The 15,871-nt window shown below is 58.2% G+C and overlaps 1 protein-coding gene across 1 annotated transcript in view; it reads left to right on the forward strand.

The window, feature by feature from the left end:
• The first annotated feature begins 647 nt into the window (after window positions 1–647).
• Window positions 648–15,871, forward strand: part of FAIM2 (Fas apoptotic inhibitory molecule 2) — a 38,040-nt gene continuing 22,816 nt past the window's right edge. The window contains exons 1-9 of the mRNA XM_004711477.3: window positions 648–771; window positions 4,147–4,342; window positions 6,793–6,893; window positions 7,229–7,293; window positions 7,693–7,746; window positions 14,236–14,286; window positions 14,542–14,581; window positions 15,257–15,294; window positions 15,818–15,866. Of these exons, the coding sequence (XP_004711534.1) occupies window positions 757–771; window positions 4,147–4,342; window positions 6,793–6,893; window positions 7,229–7,293; window positions 7,693–7,746; window positions 14,236–14,286; window positions 14,542–14,581; window positions 15,257–15,294; window positions 15,818–15,866 (609 nt within the window). The 5' untranslated portion in view covers window positions 648–756. The remainder of the gene's footprint in view (window positions 772–4,146; window positions 4,343–6,792; window positions 6,894–7,228; window positions 7,294–7,692; window positions 7,747–14,235; window positions 14,287–14,541; window positions 14,582–15,256; window positions 15,295–15,817; window positions 15,867–15,871) is intronic.

Below are 15,871 nucleotides of genomic sequence, written 5' to 3' on the forward strand. Positions count from 1 at the left end.
AGAGTCGAGGACTCTTGGGAAAGACCTGATTAAAGCCTGGGAGAGAAAGAAAGGAAGGTCCCCCTACCATACCGGGCCTCTGTGTCTGTGTCACAAAGTAAGGGGGGGAGGAAAGGGGTCCTACTGTGCCTATTTCACAGGTGAGAACACCGCGTGCCCAGGGGCCCACAGGAATTCCGAGCCCTGTTAGGAGCCGAGGAGGGTAGACAGACTCCAGCCTTTCCCCACTGAAATACAGGTGAGGGAACAGAGAAACCAGCATCCCACCGAGGAAGGGGCAGGCGCAGTGATGGAGGCACCAAGGGAGCCCGTCAGCGGCCAGGCCTGCGGAGGGAGAAGGCCTGGCACTGTCTCAGTTCCCCAGCTCGCAGCCTCAGCTGGTCGGGTGTCACCGAGTCGCCCACGCCTCCGCCCGCCCCAGCGGACCCATCCACTTGGGCGGCTGCGCAACTCCGTCCTCCGAAGCCCCTGGAGATGGGGAAGATCAGAGGTGGGGGGAGGGGCGGGGGATGTGCGCGTGCGGCTCCTCCCTCCGGGGACTCTCACATCCGCAGCATCCTCCGCGCATCCTCCAGACCCGCCCCCCCGCGCCCCCCCCCAACCCCGCGCCCTGATGGTACGCTCCGCCCGCCCGCCTGGCCCGGCTGCAGTGGATGTTGCTAGAACCCACGCGGAGGACAGGAGAGACACAGGCAGGCTGTGGTCACTCAAGCGGCCGCCCCTGCCTCAGGGACCCTTTCCCCGAGAGACGGCATCATGACCCAGGGAAAGGTACGGGCATCTCCCCTGTCTGTACCATTCTTCGTCTGCCACCCTCGGGCTCCCTGCCTCCCTGTCATCCTGAGCAGTGCTCTGGACCACTCTGAGCATCCTTCCCTGGCTTTGAGCCCATAGCACTCTGTGGTCCTTGTTGAAGTCAGGGGGCCCAAGGGGCCATTGCATGGAAGGGGCCAGGACCTCTTTCCACCCACTAGGCTCCTCTCTTCTTCAGGCCCTCCCCTATCTTCCTCTGACCTCATGCTTTGCCGTGTGTGTGTGTGTGTGTGTGTGTGTGTGTGTGTGTGTGTGTACTGGGGGAGCCACAAGGGGCAGTGCCAGCAGGCCTGGCCCCTCTTGGGTTCAGCCCTCCAATCCCAAACCCAGTTGCTTCATGTTCATCTTTCCCACCCTCCACAAAAACACTCCTCATGCAACCCAGGTCCTCTTAGTATCCCACCTCAGGACACATCCTCTATGGATGGGGGGGTTACCATGGCAACCTTGCATAAGGATGCTCTCATTTTTGTTTTGTTTGGGGCTGGGCCACTGGGCTGACTGAGACAGGCAAGCATCTCTTTTCCCCGTTATAGGCCTGAATTGTCCAGGAGGCTGGCCTGGGTACTTGGCTGGCCTAATAGGGTTATGTAACGTCAACAGCCTGTTGAATTACACAACCACCAGGGCCCGGGGCAAAGAAGGAGGGTCCTCTGGACCTCCGTTTGGGGTGTCAAGGATTGGGCAGAGGAACCCCAATCAACCCCCCTTCTGGTCTCCAGATAAACCTCTGAGCCAATGGCATCTTCGCGGGGTCCCCAGACCCCCCTCTCCCTGCTTTTCAGCTCAGCAGACTTCAAAATGATGTCACTGGGTGATGCCACTCTTGCTATTGGTCAGGCCTCACTGGGGAAGGCCAGATGGGGAGAGGGGCAGGGCCCTGGGGACTCTGAGTGCCTGATGGGGAGGGGGAGGGGGAATGTCGGGCTGGTAAGGAGGGCTGGCTCTGGACAGCCTGGATTGGAAACAAGGATCCTTTTTCCCAGAGCTCCGTCTAGGGGCTGTGCCCCAAAAGCCTCCTGATGGGCCTGGGTCCTGTGGGCCAGGACTGATTGTCCCGGCAGGGCTTCTGTGGTCTGGGTGATGAAAGGGGCTGGAGATGGGAAGGAAGCTGAGGCGCCAGGGCTTCATTCCCCCAGCCTTGGGCTCTGGGTCCAGTCCCCTAGAGGGCCTGAGGAGTGCTCACTGTGGGGGAAATGAAGATATTCATCCATAGTCCCGTCTCTCCACCCTCCCTGACAGCCCCCGCCCCCTGTCACTTTACTGCTGCAGCTGATGTCTGGGTGAGTGTATTCCCCGTGGCCTGACCCAGCTCACAGGCTCTCTCTAGTTCAGTGGGTCCAAGGCTGAGTGGCCACCAGAGGCCTGGTCCTTTGCTGCATCTGGGCTCCTTCAGAATGGCCCCTTGCCCCCTTGTCAAAGGCCTCTGGGGTTTAAGGTGTTCTTTTGAGAACGGGACCTAAGCCCCCTGTCAGGGTCTGACCTTTCCTTGCTGTTTCTCCTTTTGTACCACCCACTCACCCCCACCTTCATTCTCTGTCTGTTCCATTCAGGCCCTCGACACTCATAGCCTCTCACCCAAACTGAAGGGGGGAGGTGGGGGGCGTGTACAGAAGTGAGCACAGCAGACCTGAGGGTGACAGCCGTTCATTGGCATCTCTCCCTCTGGCCTTCGGTTTCCTCCTTGGTGAAATGAAGGACTAGACCTTCTGCCATCCCCTCCGGCAGTGGCATGCTGTGATTTGGTTCTGGTTTGGGGAGAGGCTGAGGTTTGGGTCCAGGGGACCTCTTGCTTATCCTCCACTCCACTGCCCTCATTCCTCTTCCACTTTTCTCTCTCGTCACCCTCCCCGGCCCCCACCAACTTTCAGCTCCCAGCTCACACCCTTCCTAGCCCCCCAGTGTTATCTTCAGCCCAGGCAGAAGAGGCCAGCCCCAGGGGCAGGTGCTCAGGCTTTGCAACCCAGGAGACCACCTACAGGGCTTGTTGCTCCTGGAGGAGCCATTCCTCGCCCAGCTGGCGTGTGACTAATTGCCCACCTGAAACGCTGCTGCCTTTGCCCCGAGACCAGAAGAACTGGATGGTGCCCGACTACTGTTAGGGAACATCCCAATCAAAGAGCCTGTGGGATAATCCTGGTCAGAAGAGGTGGATTGGGCAGAACAGCATTTAAAAGGCTCATGGAGTCCATACCTTCTGGAGGACTGAGGTGATCATCCATAAACCCTAATCCCAAAGTATTCCCTCCATCTCTTAAAATGAAACAGTCGTTTATCTTCACGCGTGAAGGTGGTCTGCTGTGAGCGTTTTATTCTTTTAAGGACCACCTATGTGGGTTCAGGGAGGAGCCCTGGGGGCATAGGGTTGTGCATTGGCTGCGAATCGCCAGGTCAGCCAATCGAAACCACCAGCCACTTGAACAGCAGTGGTGGACTAGAGTACAGCAGAGAGGCGAGAGAGGGCAAATACAACATCCTGGTAGAGAAGAGAAGCCCGGGGTCCGTCGTGGTTCTGAGTTGGACTGCTAACTGCCAAGATTGCAGTTGGAAACCACCAGCCGTTCGAAAGAAAGAAAGATAGGGCTTTCTACTTCTGTAAAGAGCCCCAGTCCCAGACACCCACAGGGGCAGTTCTGCCTGGCAGGGGCGCTCAAAGTCAGCACGGCTCGATGGCAGTGACCGGTCCGTCTGCTCTTTGCTTTTACGGAGGATCAAACCACCAGCAGCAACTGGGAAGATGAAAGAAATCTCTGGAGGGCAGCGAGCTTACGCCAAAGGGGTGGGTGGGTGGGGGGGATGACTCAGAAAAGAAGGGTGAGAAGGCTGCCCGCCTCGAAAATGCCATCATGTCATTGAAGCCTTTCCGCTATTCTAACTGCAGACCGGGTCTGTTTACTGTGCACATTCTCAACAACAAACTAACTGCATGTTTCAAAAACCAGGAGTCAAAAGATGACCAGTAGCCGCAGATGAAATGAGAGCATCTTCCATTCGATGACTATTTCGAGGGTCTACTAGGTGCCCAGCCCTTCCCTGGGAAACAGCAGAACCCAACAGGCCGGCTCCCTGCGCTCCCCCTAACCTTCCAGGGGTAGTGACCACCGGGGGGTGGTGAGCTCTGCTGAGAATGTCCTCCCTCCTCAGTTGTACTGTGTGTGCTAGCCAGCTCCTGGGGCTCAGTTCCTTCCTCTGTGAGATGGGGGTTCCTGTCTGCACCCCTTTCTCCTAGTGCACTCAGAAGGATCCAGGAAAGTCGTGGGCATTGAGGGGCGGGGAGAAGGCCTTAGGAAGGCTCTCTTCCCCTGGTGACTATCTCTCTCCTCCATTCCACAGCTCTCCGTGGCTACCAAGGCCCCCGGGACCGAGGGGGGGCAGCAGGCGAATGGAGAGAAGAAGGAGGCCCCAGCAGTGCCCTCAGCCCCGCCATCCTATGAAGAGGCCACCTCTGGGGAGGGGCTGAAGGCAGGAGCCTTCCCCCCGGCCCCCGTGGCTGTGCCTCTCCACCCCAGCTGGGCCTATGTGGACCCCAGTAAGTCTCACGGTCAAGGCAAGGGGAGGGTTCTGGTGGGAAAGCTGGGCAGGAGGAAGTTTCCCGAGAGGAGAGGCATGCTGCGCTGGTGTTTGCATTCTGGTCGCAGACTCGGGGTACGGAGGACTCTTCTGAGGGCAGCCGGAGAAGACATCCATGAAGGGGGGGCAGTGGCCGCGGTCAGCGTGTGCCCTCCGACGAGGAAGGGAGCACGTCTCCAAGTCACGGCGCAAGGGCAAGAGGAGGAGTTGGAGGGGGCAGAAAACCAGGGCCCTGCAAAGACCCCTCCCACAAGAAACAGAGGCAGAGAAAGATGGGGCAGGGTGCACAGTAGACCAAGGAGCGGGCAGGAGGAGAGGGTAGCTGGCCCCAGCTTTGGCAGGGACTGGCTCCCATCCCACAGGCCCTCTCTGGGAAAGGATGTGTCCAATGTACACACCTGCTGGTCTGACATCTCGGGACAGTACGGTCCCTCTGGAGACCCTGGGATGGCTGAGGGCCAGGGAACTGGGAATGTATTTCATGGGCCATTTTCCTGGTCTCTTCCCTTCCCCGAGCCTTTGTGGGGGGCAGGAAGGCAAGACAAGAGGGCAGTGTGTGGACACCAGCTGGGAGGCTCAAGGCAGACAGCTCTGGCTGGGGCTTCTTGCACACCAAGAACCCCAGTGGGTGGGAAGCTCTTGGGTTGAGTTAAGCTGCCCTTGAGGAGGGCTGGGAACATACAGTTCCCCTACAGCTTCTCCCACCCTCCCAGCCTCTCTCAGCAGCCCCAGCCCCGGCATCATCCTCCGCATCATCCAGGCCCCACCCCCACCCACTGCAAGGTTCTAGAAGGTGGCCCAGGGACAATGCCTCACACCGAGGAGCCTCTGCTCACAGGAACTGGCCACCATGGTCCACAAACCTCATCGGTCTGGCGCCTCTCCCCACCCCGCCGTTCCCTACCGGATGATGAGGCCAGGTCTGGGATGGACAGGGGCCCTCCTCACTCCGCCACCCAGCCCACAGGCCGGCCCTTTTCTCCCCTTTCACAGCCTGGCCATGGGGGGCTTTGGGCAGGGAGGAAGCAGACAGAACAGGAAGGGGGAGCGGGTGGGCTCGATGGATAAAAAGGGTGAGGTCTCTAGACCCCAAGCTTGTTCTGGGTACCCCTTCCTCACTTCCCGAATCTTGGCGGCCTGCAGGAATGTTTTCTGAGGAACTTTAGGGACAGGAAGGATGCTCACTTCAGTCTGACATTGAGCTAGCATCTGAGGATGCTTGGAGTTGTGTCCTGAAATAGGAGCCCTGGTGGCATAGGGGTTACTTCTTGGGCTGCGATCCAAGTGGTCGGCAGTTCGAAACCACCAGCAGTTAGAGAGTTGTCCTTATGAGTCAGTGGGAGAGCTGTCATTTCTACCTCTCAGAGCTGACCGTGTGGGCTGGACACGCCGGGAGAGGCCTGGCAGCCTGCTTCACCTTGCTTATCAGGGCAGGCTCCTAGAGGAGGGGGCGACCGGGCTGAGTCCTGTCTGCAGCATAGTGAGAGTTACTAGCTGAATGAAGAGGCAGTGAGTATCCAAGGCGGAAAGAACTGGATCCCAGAGGCAAGAGAGCCAGCGGCTAAAAAAAAATCGACTCCAGTTGGAAGAAATGGGAGGGTGGGAGGAGCACAGGGCCTGTGGGCTCTGTTCACGGGGGGCCAGAGAGCTGTGGCAAAGAATTAGAAGCAGACTGAAGTGAGGAACCATCCAAAAGCTCCTAACAGGGCAGAGTGGGGTCGGCTTTGCTTGTCTCAAAAGACTCAGAGGGGAGGAAGCTCTTGCTGGGAGAGGAGGAAGAATGTGGGGGGATGGCAGAGGGGAGGGCAGAGTGGGCATTTCAGACGGCTTGGGAAGGCATCCTCCCATCAGGCACAGAGCTGTGGCTCTCACTGGTCCCCTGGTTAGTCCTCAGGACGTGGGTTTCACTGACCATCTCATAGAAGAGGGTTTTAGAGAAGGTAGGTGACTTGCTTAAGGTCACTCGGTCAGTAAATCCACACTGGGGTCTGTCTGGATCCTGAGTCCTGGGACCTGAGTCTTCATCCCGCCCACCTTCCCATTTCTTATCCTTGCCCTTGTTTTGGCTTTATTCCCCCTAACCCCCTCACTTCCCAGGTTTCCCCCAAAGTCCTGGTTCCCAGCAGGAACACCAGAAGATTTACCTCCTGCCCACATTCCCAAGTCCAGCTGGTCCCCAGTTCCTGAGGGCACCAGGGCTGGCTGTGATGTGTTAGGTGACCCAAGGTGGACAGATGTCCCTCTCTGTTCCTTGATGCCCACTGTGGAGGGTCCAGAGTGGTGGGCTGGGGAAGCAGACCGAAGAGAGCCCCAGTCAAGGACTGGAGATAGTCCAGAGAGCCAGTTGGAACTCTGAGCAGGTAGACCCTTGGGGTAGTTTTTATGTGCCCTTCCCCTTGACCACCCTAGGCAGCTCTAGCTACTACGAGGGCGGGTTCTCCGGCGGCCTGGAGCGCTTCACTACCTTCAGTTGGGATGACCAGCGAGTCCGCCGCGTCTTCATCAGAAAGGTAGCCGCCTCTCCATCCCTGGGACGGTGGGCCCAGCGGCACCCAGCTCCCTTCCTGTGGCATCCCCCTGACAGCACCCACCCAGGAGCTGCCTCCCCTAGTGCTCACCCAGCACCCCGTGCCGTGGGTGGCCTGAGCACGTGGTGGCTCTCCTTCCTGGAAGAGCCCCTTTCTGTGGGGTGGGCTGGAAGAGGGTCCTTTCTCCCCTTCCCACCCCCACCCTTGGCTCCATTGCAGCCACCCAGAGAGGGGGGGCGCGGTGTGTCTCGGGACAGAGTCTCCTGACTGCTCAGAGCTTTGCATGCTGAGCGGAGCCCCCTTCTGCCCGCCACCAGGTCTATACCATCCTGCTGATCCAGCTGCTGCTCACCTTCAGTGTGGTGGCTCTGTTCACCTTCTGGTGAGTCAGCAGTGTGGACGGGGTGGGGGGTGGGGGGGCATGTGTGTGCTGATGTTGGTGGGGGTGGGGGGTGTAGCATTAACCGTCTCATGCAGTGTTTGCCGAAAGAAAATTGTATGGAGACACATCAGAAATTGGGCAGTGCCCCCCTCAAAGGGTCTGTCCCGCTGGCAGAGCCTCACAGAGTGAGGGTGCATGACTCGGGCCCAGTGGGTCTGTGGGGTCTCTGCTCCCAGGTCCTCCAGCCCCACACCAGCCTAGGACGGTGAACTGGGGGCCCCTGAACCCCCAGGACTACACGCTTCATCTCCAGACCTGTGAACAGTGTGGGGCAGGGCAGTTATTGAGCCCCAAAGAGACTGAGGGAGATGTCTGACTCTCTCTCTTCCTTCTCTACAGTGAACCTATCAAGCGCTATGTCCAGGCCAACCCAGGCTGGTACTGGGCATCCTAGTGAGTATGCACGGCCCCCAGATTCCTCCCAGGAACCACCAGTGGCACAAGGGGGAGCTCTGTCAAGAGACCCCCCCAAACATATGGCATTCCCCAGTCCTGTAGGGAACTGTCCTCGCTGATGCCCGATTCTGCTCCCTGCAGAGCTTGGTCAGAGGACCCTTTAGGGATGTGAAGATTTGAGGGGGGAGGGAAAAGGTGTTGCCTGGACCAGGAAGGAAGGGTGGGGCAGGAGCCTAACATTGACCCTGAGGGGAAGCGGATACTGGGTCACCTTGGCTCACACTAATGACAACGTTGCTCCTCTTATTAATATTATTGTTATTAATGCTTATTAATTACTAAGCATAATAACTATACCACTTAGGAAGCACCTAATAAGGGCTGGGCATTGCTCTATGTGCTTGGTGGAGAGCCTGCTGTCCTATCCTCTGCTTTCCTGGTACGGATTACTTCAGAAACCTGAGGCTCAGAGAGGTTGAGTCATTTGCCCAAGGTCACACAGCTGCTAGTCAGTGGTGGAGCTGAGATCTGAACCCAGGATTCAAGTTAAGGCCTGCGCTCTTAATCTCTTTGTCACTGCTTAGTTGGCTTCTTTCTGCCAGGGGCCACTGGGCTCCTATTTGCCCTGTATGCTTTAAGGACCCTGACAGATAACTTGGATGAAGAGGTTTGAAGGGGGAATGGTTCGGACCACCTGCTGTGGGGAATCCTTGGGTCCATTCTGAATAATTTCAGGCGAGAACCACCCTGGGGCTCAGAGCAGAAGGTCTCTTCCTGGCACCCACTGTGGGCACAGCCTTGTCCTGGGGCTGCTGGGGAGGAAGGGGCGGGCAAGGGAAGGCTGGAGGGAACCTTGTGGACCGGAGTGCTCAGTCCTCTCGGGATTTGGCACAGACCATGGGCCAGAAGGACATGGGACAGCGTCCCAGAGAGGGGATTGGTTTAAACAAAAGGATGGACGTGGGATGGGAATGGGAAAGCTGCATGAGGGTGTCTTGGGGATTCCAGGCGTGCAGCGGGGCTGCAGTAGTGGAGGTCATGAACACCCTGTCGAAGCTCTCTGAGGCCTGCTCCTGGAGGGGAGCTGGAGGGAAGTGGGCTGTGGTTCTGGGCCACTGGAGCCCAGAGTGGTCCCAGCATGTGCCTGCAGTCAGCGCGAACCTTTGACTGACAGAAGGCCGCCTCACCTCGCTAGGGCTCCTGGGAGGAGCTGGAGCTGGCCTGGTCAGGTTGACGGTTCATAGAACACACACTTCCACCTGGGGCCTTTCTTAGGACAGGTACCAGACAGAGGGTTGGGCAGACCTGGCAGGGAGGGGTGCTGTCTGCAGACCCCGCAGGGAGGGGCGCACCTTAGGGAACTGAGAGGCCCTGTGTTAGAAAGTTAATGAGCCCCCAGGGACAGCGAGGGGAGCCTGCCCACATGCCAGGTTGGCATGGCTCCCAGCACGTCAGCACTGGCTGGTAGCCTCAAGCACCCCATGAACTGAGGAGTGGGGTCTCCGGGCCCCTCTCCGGGCTTTCTGCGGGACAGGCTGTGGGGCCCCCGGGACCTTGAGCAGAAGGTGGTTAGGAGACAGCCCAGCCCAGGAAGTGAGCAGAGCCCCCACCCCATGTGGTGGGGCAGGCAGGGGGCGGAGAGGCCTTAGGGTAACCCTGGTCTTTGAGGTGTGTGGGAATCCCCTCAGTAGGATGCCCTGTGACCCTGGGAACTGGTGCTCTCCCTCCCCGGTCCCCTGGGGGCTCACAGCCCTGCTAGGGCCCAGCCTAACAGAGGAACACAGCGTGGCTTTCCTGCACATGAGGCCCTGCACTTGCACACTGTACATCTCTCCTCTGATCCTGAGCTAGCACCGCCCTCGGCAGACACGGTGCTTCCCTGCATTTACTTTACAAGGGAACGGAGGCTCCCGGGAATCTACTGCTTCTTCAGCAGCAGGGGCCCCAACTGGCCTTGACTGGCCCAGAGGTTTCTGCTGCGAAATGAGTGAGTGGATGCACATGCCCTTGACGGCCAGCTGCCTCCTCCCCTGGCCCAGGTCCTGGAGTAGGACAGGGTGGGGCAGGACACTTGGAAGGTGGCCTTCACCTGAGCCTCACTGCCCTCACCCCCATAGCGCTCTCGCGCTCTCTCTGTAAACAGCCTGTGGTTCCACCCCAGGCTCTGACGTGCAAGTCAGTCTCTCTCTGGTTCCATGACTCACTCTCTGTCCCCCTGGGATGACTGGCAGCTTGCTCTAGGCCCAGCCATCTCCCTCAGTGGGTTTCCACCTGATGGTCTGATCATTCCCACTGAGCCAGGCTGGGAACTGCAGGCTCCCTGCAGGGAAGGAGTGAGACAGGGAGTGAGGGGGAAAGCCAGGCTGCTGTGTGACCAGAGCTGGCAGAGGTGTGCTCCAGCCTCCCTGGGAAGCTGCCAGTGGGTCAGCCTCTAATTAGAATAACAGCTCCTGGGCCAGGCCCTTACTTGGCACCAGCTGACCCCCCAACACCAACACCTGCTAAATAGGCACCCACAGCAGACCTCCCAGCAGCCCCGTGACTTGCTGCCACCATTCCTGTTTGACACATGAGGAAACGGGCTCAACAATTAGGGTGACTTGCCCAAGGTCACCCTGGAGTGGTGGTAGAACTAGGGTTCACTGCTGCCTCGGCTGGCTGGCCTAGAGCCTTGTTCCTGGCCGGGCACCCTTGTGCCATCTTGTCCAGGTCTCCAGCCCCTCTGCCTCCCCACCACCCCCACCCCTTGGTGGCCCTTGTCTAGAGGGTTCACGAGATCTGGACCAGGGGCAAAAGGAGACCAAGGCCTTGCCCTCAGGAAGCCGTCAGCCTAGCCAGGGTGACAAGGTATTATTATTCTTATTGTCATGATTGATGAAGTGACAAGCCAGTGACTCAAGTGAGAGCCGAGGAGAGCAGGCGCCAGGGTTTCTCCCTGGGGCCTTGCAGTGGCATGGTGGAGAAGACAATTTAATTCCACTGTCCCACACAGTGTTTGGTGGGGGGCTGTCCCCCAGCACTAGATCCCAGGAGAAACACCACCTCCCTCAATCACTGTGACAATAAACAATAACAACAACCAAACTCACTGCCATCGGGCCCACCCGGACTCATTGCCACCCATAGGACACAGTGGAACTGCCCTGTGGGTTGTCGAGACTCTCTCTATGGAAGTAGAAAGCCCCATCTTTCTCCTGAGGGGCTGCTGCTGGTTTCAAACTGCTGAGCTTGTGAATCATAACCCAACGAGTAACCCCCATGTCACCAGGGCTCCTACAGTGACAACAGCCCCTCATTTTCTGAGAACCATTGATTGAAGAGACCAGAGAATGGGAATGGGTTCAGATAGTGGGATCTTGGATTTGGGGCAGAATGAGGGTGCGTGTTTGTATTGGACGGAGGTTGTGGGTAGGTGCCCAGAGCATGGTCCAAGAAGCCTTACCAGATTACCCCTTAGGAGAGCAATACTTACTGGGCCCCTGTGGCCAGGACGACACCTCTCTCCTCCCGCTACAAGTAGTGGTGACCCTTTCCAGGAGGGAGGGGGTCCTCTTGGCCTCTCTGCTCAGCTAAAGCTTCAGTTCTGCTGGTACAATCTTCCCCCCACACTCCAGGCAGCTGGTCTGTCTTGGAGACCAGAGAGGTCTCTCTGGATGCAGTCCTAACAATTAAAAACAAAATTTGACTGCAAAGGGTTGGTTATTTTGGTTTTTGCTTTGTTTATTACCAGCCAGGAGTCAGAATTCTTTCTTTTTTTTTTAACCAGGGGTCAGATATTGGGGATACAAATGATGTTGCAGGCTGGCCTCCCTCAGATGCCCCGTATGGATGGGGAGTCAGATGAGCAGGCCTGCAGGGTATGGGGGTGTGGGCCCCCCTCCAGCCCAGGCATTGATGTCTTTGGCCAGCCTGTCTACATCCTGCCTGGACAGGAGTAGCAGAGGGTGGGGGGCCCATTGAGAGAAGGGGGTGCTGTGAGGAGAGGCAGAATGGAGGGGCAGAGAGTGGTCAGAGGCAGGCTGGGGAGGGTGCAAAGCTGATGACTACAGGAATTCTAAGCAGGGGAGTGGTGCCATCAGCCTGCAGCTCGGAAGGCAGAAGGCAGGGCTGAACGCAGGGAGACGCAGTGGATTCCGGCCACAGTCTAGAACAGCAGTTCTCAACCTGTGGGTCTCGACCCCTTTGGAGGTCGAACGACCCTTTCACAGGGTCACCCAGTTCATAACTAGCATCATGGCAGTGATGAAGTAGCAACGAAAATAATGTTGTGGTTGGGGGTCACCACCACATGAGGAATTGTGTGAAAGGGTCGAGGCATGAGGAAGGTTGAGAACCACTGTCTAGACCCTTCCTAAAGTGGGAGTGAGGCGGCCGGATTTGTGTAGGAGGAGCAACAGGTCCAGGTGATTCATTGACGGGCGGGGAGAGGCAAGAGTGATACGGAGGTCTCTGGAGGCATGAGACACTTAGCCATCAGGGATGCCCACGAAGTGGAGAGTTCAGTTCCAGCCTGTTGAATTGTGTGGGGTTCTGAATAGCCAGGTCTGCCCCCACAGGCTGATGGATTTTCAGGTTTGGGGCCAGTGAGGGAAGGCTTAGGTTGGAAATCAGGATGATTCTTGAGCGCTCCCCTGGTAGAAGGAGCCGTGTGAATGAGTGATCTCCACCTCCCAGGGGGAAAAGGGGAGTGTGAAGAAAGAAGAGTCCCACCTGATGGTACTTGTAGGAACCAGGCATATTCGGATGCCCGAAGGTTAGCGGGAAGGCGTGGCCAGGTGTGTCACAGTGGAAGCCGGGAGGCAGTGGAAATGATTAGATGCCGTTTCAAAACTCACTGCCGTCCAGGAAGTTCAGGACTGACAAGTGTCAAATGGACGCAGCTGGGTCACAGTGACACGGCTAAACCAGCTCTGCTCACGAGGTCTGAGGCTGGCGCTGGGGAGCTGAGCAGCACCTGGGAGATGGGAAGAGAAAGCTGAGTGGAAGCCGGTGGAAGAGCTTTGAGCTTGCTGTGGCAGTTGAGGTCTGGGAGATGTGGCCTCAGGTGGAAAGGAGGGACCAGAGAGCACACAGCTGTGACTCATAGAAAGGGCCCCGCCTCCTCGTTTGGGCTTTTTCAGGGGCACAGTAGGCCAGGCTGTGTGGTGAGAGGGCTGAGGCTGGGAAGGACAGCAGGGCCATGCTGAGGGCCCCCTCGGGGTTGGCGACCATGCACGGGTAGTGGCCTTAATCTAGGTAGGCATGGGCGTGCCCCATCCTTGGGTCCCCAGCCCTCATCTTCCCCCTCCTCCCACCCATCTCCAGAAGACCCCCGTGAGCTCCCCCCAGCTTCCCACCAGACACCTGTCCCTACCCCAGTAATTCTGTCCCCAGACACTTTCTGCTGTCAGCAGCCCCTTGCTGAGCTTACAGTCCAGGAGGGTAACCCAACAACAAGGGAACTAAGGGGGGGCGGGGGGGCGCGATGGGCTGTGGTTCTCAGCAAGGACTGTGGAGGCAGAGCATAGTGCCTGGCTTCAGATCCCGCCTCTGCGTGTCATAGCGGTGTGACCTGGGATCAAGCGCCTGACTTCCGGAGCTTCAGCTGTTAGGTCAGGAACATACAGCCAGCCCTCCACATCTGTGGATCCACCAACAGAGGAGGGACATTATCCAAGGCGGGGTGGGGGCGGACCCAGAAAGTGGAAGTTGACTTCGCGGCAAGCCAAGCGCTATCAGTGAAGCAGCGCTGTGCGGGCAATGCTGCTAAAGCTTCTCCAGGCCCGGGATCCGGCCTCAGCCTCTTTCCAAGACAGCTTGTGTCTGAGAAACACGGCCCCGAGGAAAGCAACCAAGTGGCAAATCCCTCTCTCCGAGGTCAGCGGGCGAGTAAAGTGCTCTTTATGTAGCATGTCCGTTGCATCAGGACTCATCTGTAACCTAGCGGTGGTGTACAGCATCGTCACACAGGACCGTGCGCGTGCGTGCATGGCCTGTCTGCAGCCGCCACACGATTTCATACCAGAGACTTGAGCATCCTCCCATCTTTCGGTGTCCACGGGGGAGGGAGGCCGTGGGACCCATCCCCCATGATACGGAGGGACAACTGTCCTTCCCAGAGAAGATGAGAGAGTGAAATGGGCTCACGTTTGCCAAGCACTCGTAGCTGCCATAGAGCAGACAGTGGACAAGAGCCTTTGGTTTTATGTACTGTGCAGATGGGGTGGGGGGTTTGGGGGGGTCACTTTGGTTGGCATGGGTAAGGACAGCTTTCCCAAGGCACTCAAGGGTCACTGCTTCTAAAAGCAGGCTCCCCAACTCTTTTGGTGACCTGGCTCACCACTCCGCCCCTGTCAGGATGGCCACAGGCTTCTCCCCCACCCCCTCCACTCTGTCCACCCTTCTAGCTGCCTGGTGGGCTGGGGTGGCAGGGGGATGAACAGGGGGAGGTGGGTGGATGGCCTCGAAAGGGTCCGGCTGACGTACCCCTCCCTCCATCTTCCTCAGTGTTGTGTTCTTTATCACCTACCTGACACTGGCCTGCTGCTCTGGACCCAGGTATGACGTCAGTTTGTGGGGACATGAGCGGGATCCAGGGAGCTGTGTGCTGTGCCTCCCTGAGATGGTGTGGTCCCTCTCTGAGCCTCTGTCAGCCTCTCTTCTTGACTTGGTACCTCTCTGAGATACAGGGAGGGTAGATGGCTGAGGGGAACAGATGGAGGAGATAAGGGGGGAACAAGCAGGCACCCCATTCCTGCAGGGAGGGGAAGCCCAGCCTGCAGCCTCCTCTGAGCCCCACCTCTTGTCTTACAGGAGGTATTTTCCATGGAACCTGATTCTTCTGACCGTCTTTGTAAGTGATGGAGGGTGGGGGCAGATGCTGGAGGAGGGGCGCTTTGAGGGTTGAGAAGTTTGGGTTGGGGGGACATCCAATGTGAGGTCCTGGTGGCCAGGAGCATCCCCCCACCATCCACTTAGGCCACAAGGGAGCTCTGAGGCACAGGTAGTTAAAGTGCTCATCTGCTCACGTGAAACAGCGGGTGCTTTGAGCCCTCAGCTACTCCCCGGGAGAGAGCTCGGCTCTCTGCTCTCATCAAGGAGACAGCCTTGGGACCCAGGGGTTGGGGTGGGGGGCGGGACAGTGCTCCTCAGTCCCACTGGGCCGATGGGAATCAGAACCAGCAAGTCTGGGTTGTGTTTTTTTCTGCGAAGTTCTGCCCTCTCCTCCTTGCTGCCCCTGCACATTCCCACGCTTCATTGTGCTTCAGCATGGGCCATCCTAGAACTGTGGACAGTACTGGGGGGGGCGAGGGTGGTCTTAGGTTCGGGGAAAGAGCGGATGCCAAAGGAAGCAAGAAACACTGCTGGGCAGGCGGCCTTTGGGGTGGCTCCTCAGCCCTGCCCGATTCTGGAAGTAAATGGGTACAGGGGTGAGGGGGGCCCATGCTGGTGGGATCTACTAGGGGTGGGCACCCAGTCCTGAAGGCTGAGTTCTGGAGCATTCTGTCACCCTGCTTTCTTCTCTCAGACTCTGTCCATGGCCTACCTCACTGGGATGTTGTCCAGGTAAAGGCAGAACAGAAAGGGGGGTGGGGGCGGGGCTTAGACTAAACTGGCCACACCCTGAGGGCAACTACATCTGAACACTCCCTGGGAGCCCTGGGGTGGGGGGGTGTAGTGGGTTATGCATCCCCCATCATGTCAGTGGTTCAAAGCCAGGAGCCGCTCCTCAGGAAAAAGATGAGGCTGTCTCCTTCCATAAAGAGTTGGAAACCCAGAGGGGCAGTTCTGCCATCCATCGGGGTTGCTGTGAATCAAAATGGGCAGTGAGTTTGGTTTGGGGCTTGAGAGCATCTGGGGTCAGAGTGGTGGTGGTAGCCCACAGAGAAGAACCTGCCCGGGAGACTGGCCACTGATCAGGCAGCGAGTGCAGGGAGCAGGGAGAAAGAGAGCTGGGGCTGGGCTGGGCTGGGGGTTGGGTAGAGGCTGTGGGGTCAGGTCCTGGCAGAAGAGGACTGGTCTGTGAGGAGGACTGAGGGTGGGGTGGGGGACTGCCCAGAAGCTGACCACCGGCCTGACGGTCCTGCAGTTACTACAACACCAAGTCTGTGCTGCTCTGCCTGGGCATCACGGCCCTCGTCTG

The sequence above is a fragment of the Echinops telfairi genome, unplaced genomic scaffold (assembly GCF_000313985.2).
Source record: "Echinops telfairi isolate 266 unplaced genomic scaffold, ASM31398v2 ScPeMD7_12;HRSCAF=54, whole genome shotgun sequence".
Taxonomy (NCBI): domain Eukaryota; kingdom Metazoa; phylum Chordata; class Mammalia; order Afrosoricida; family Tenrecidae; genus Echinops; species Echinops telfairi.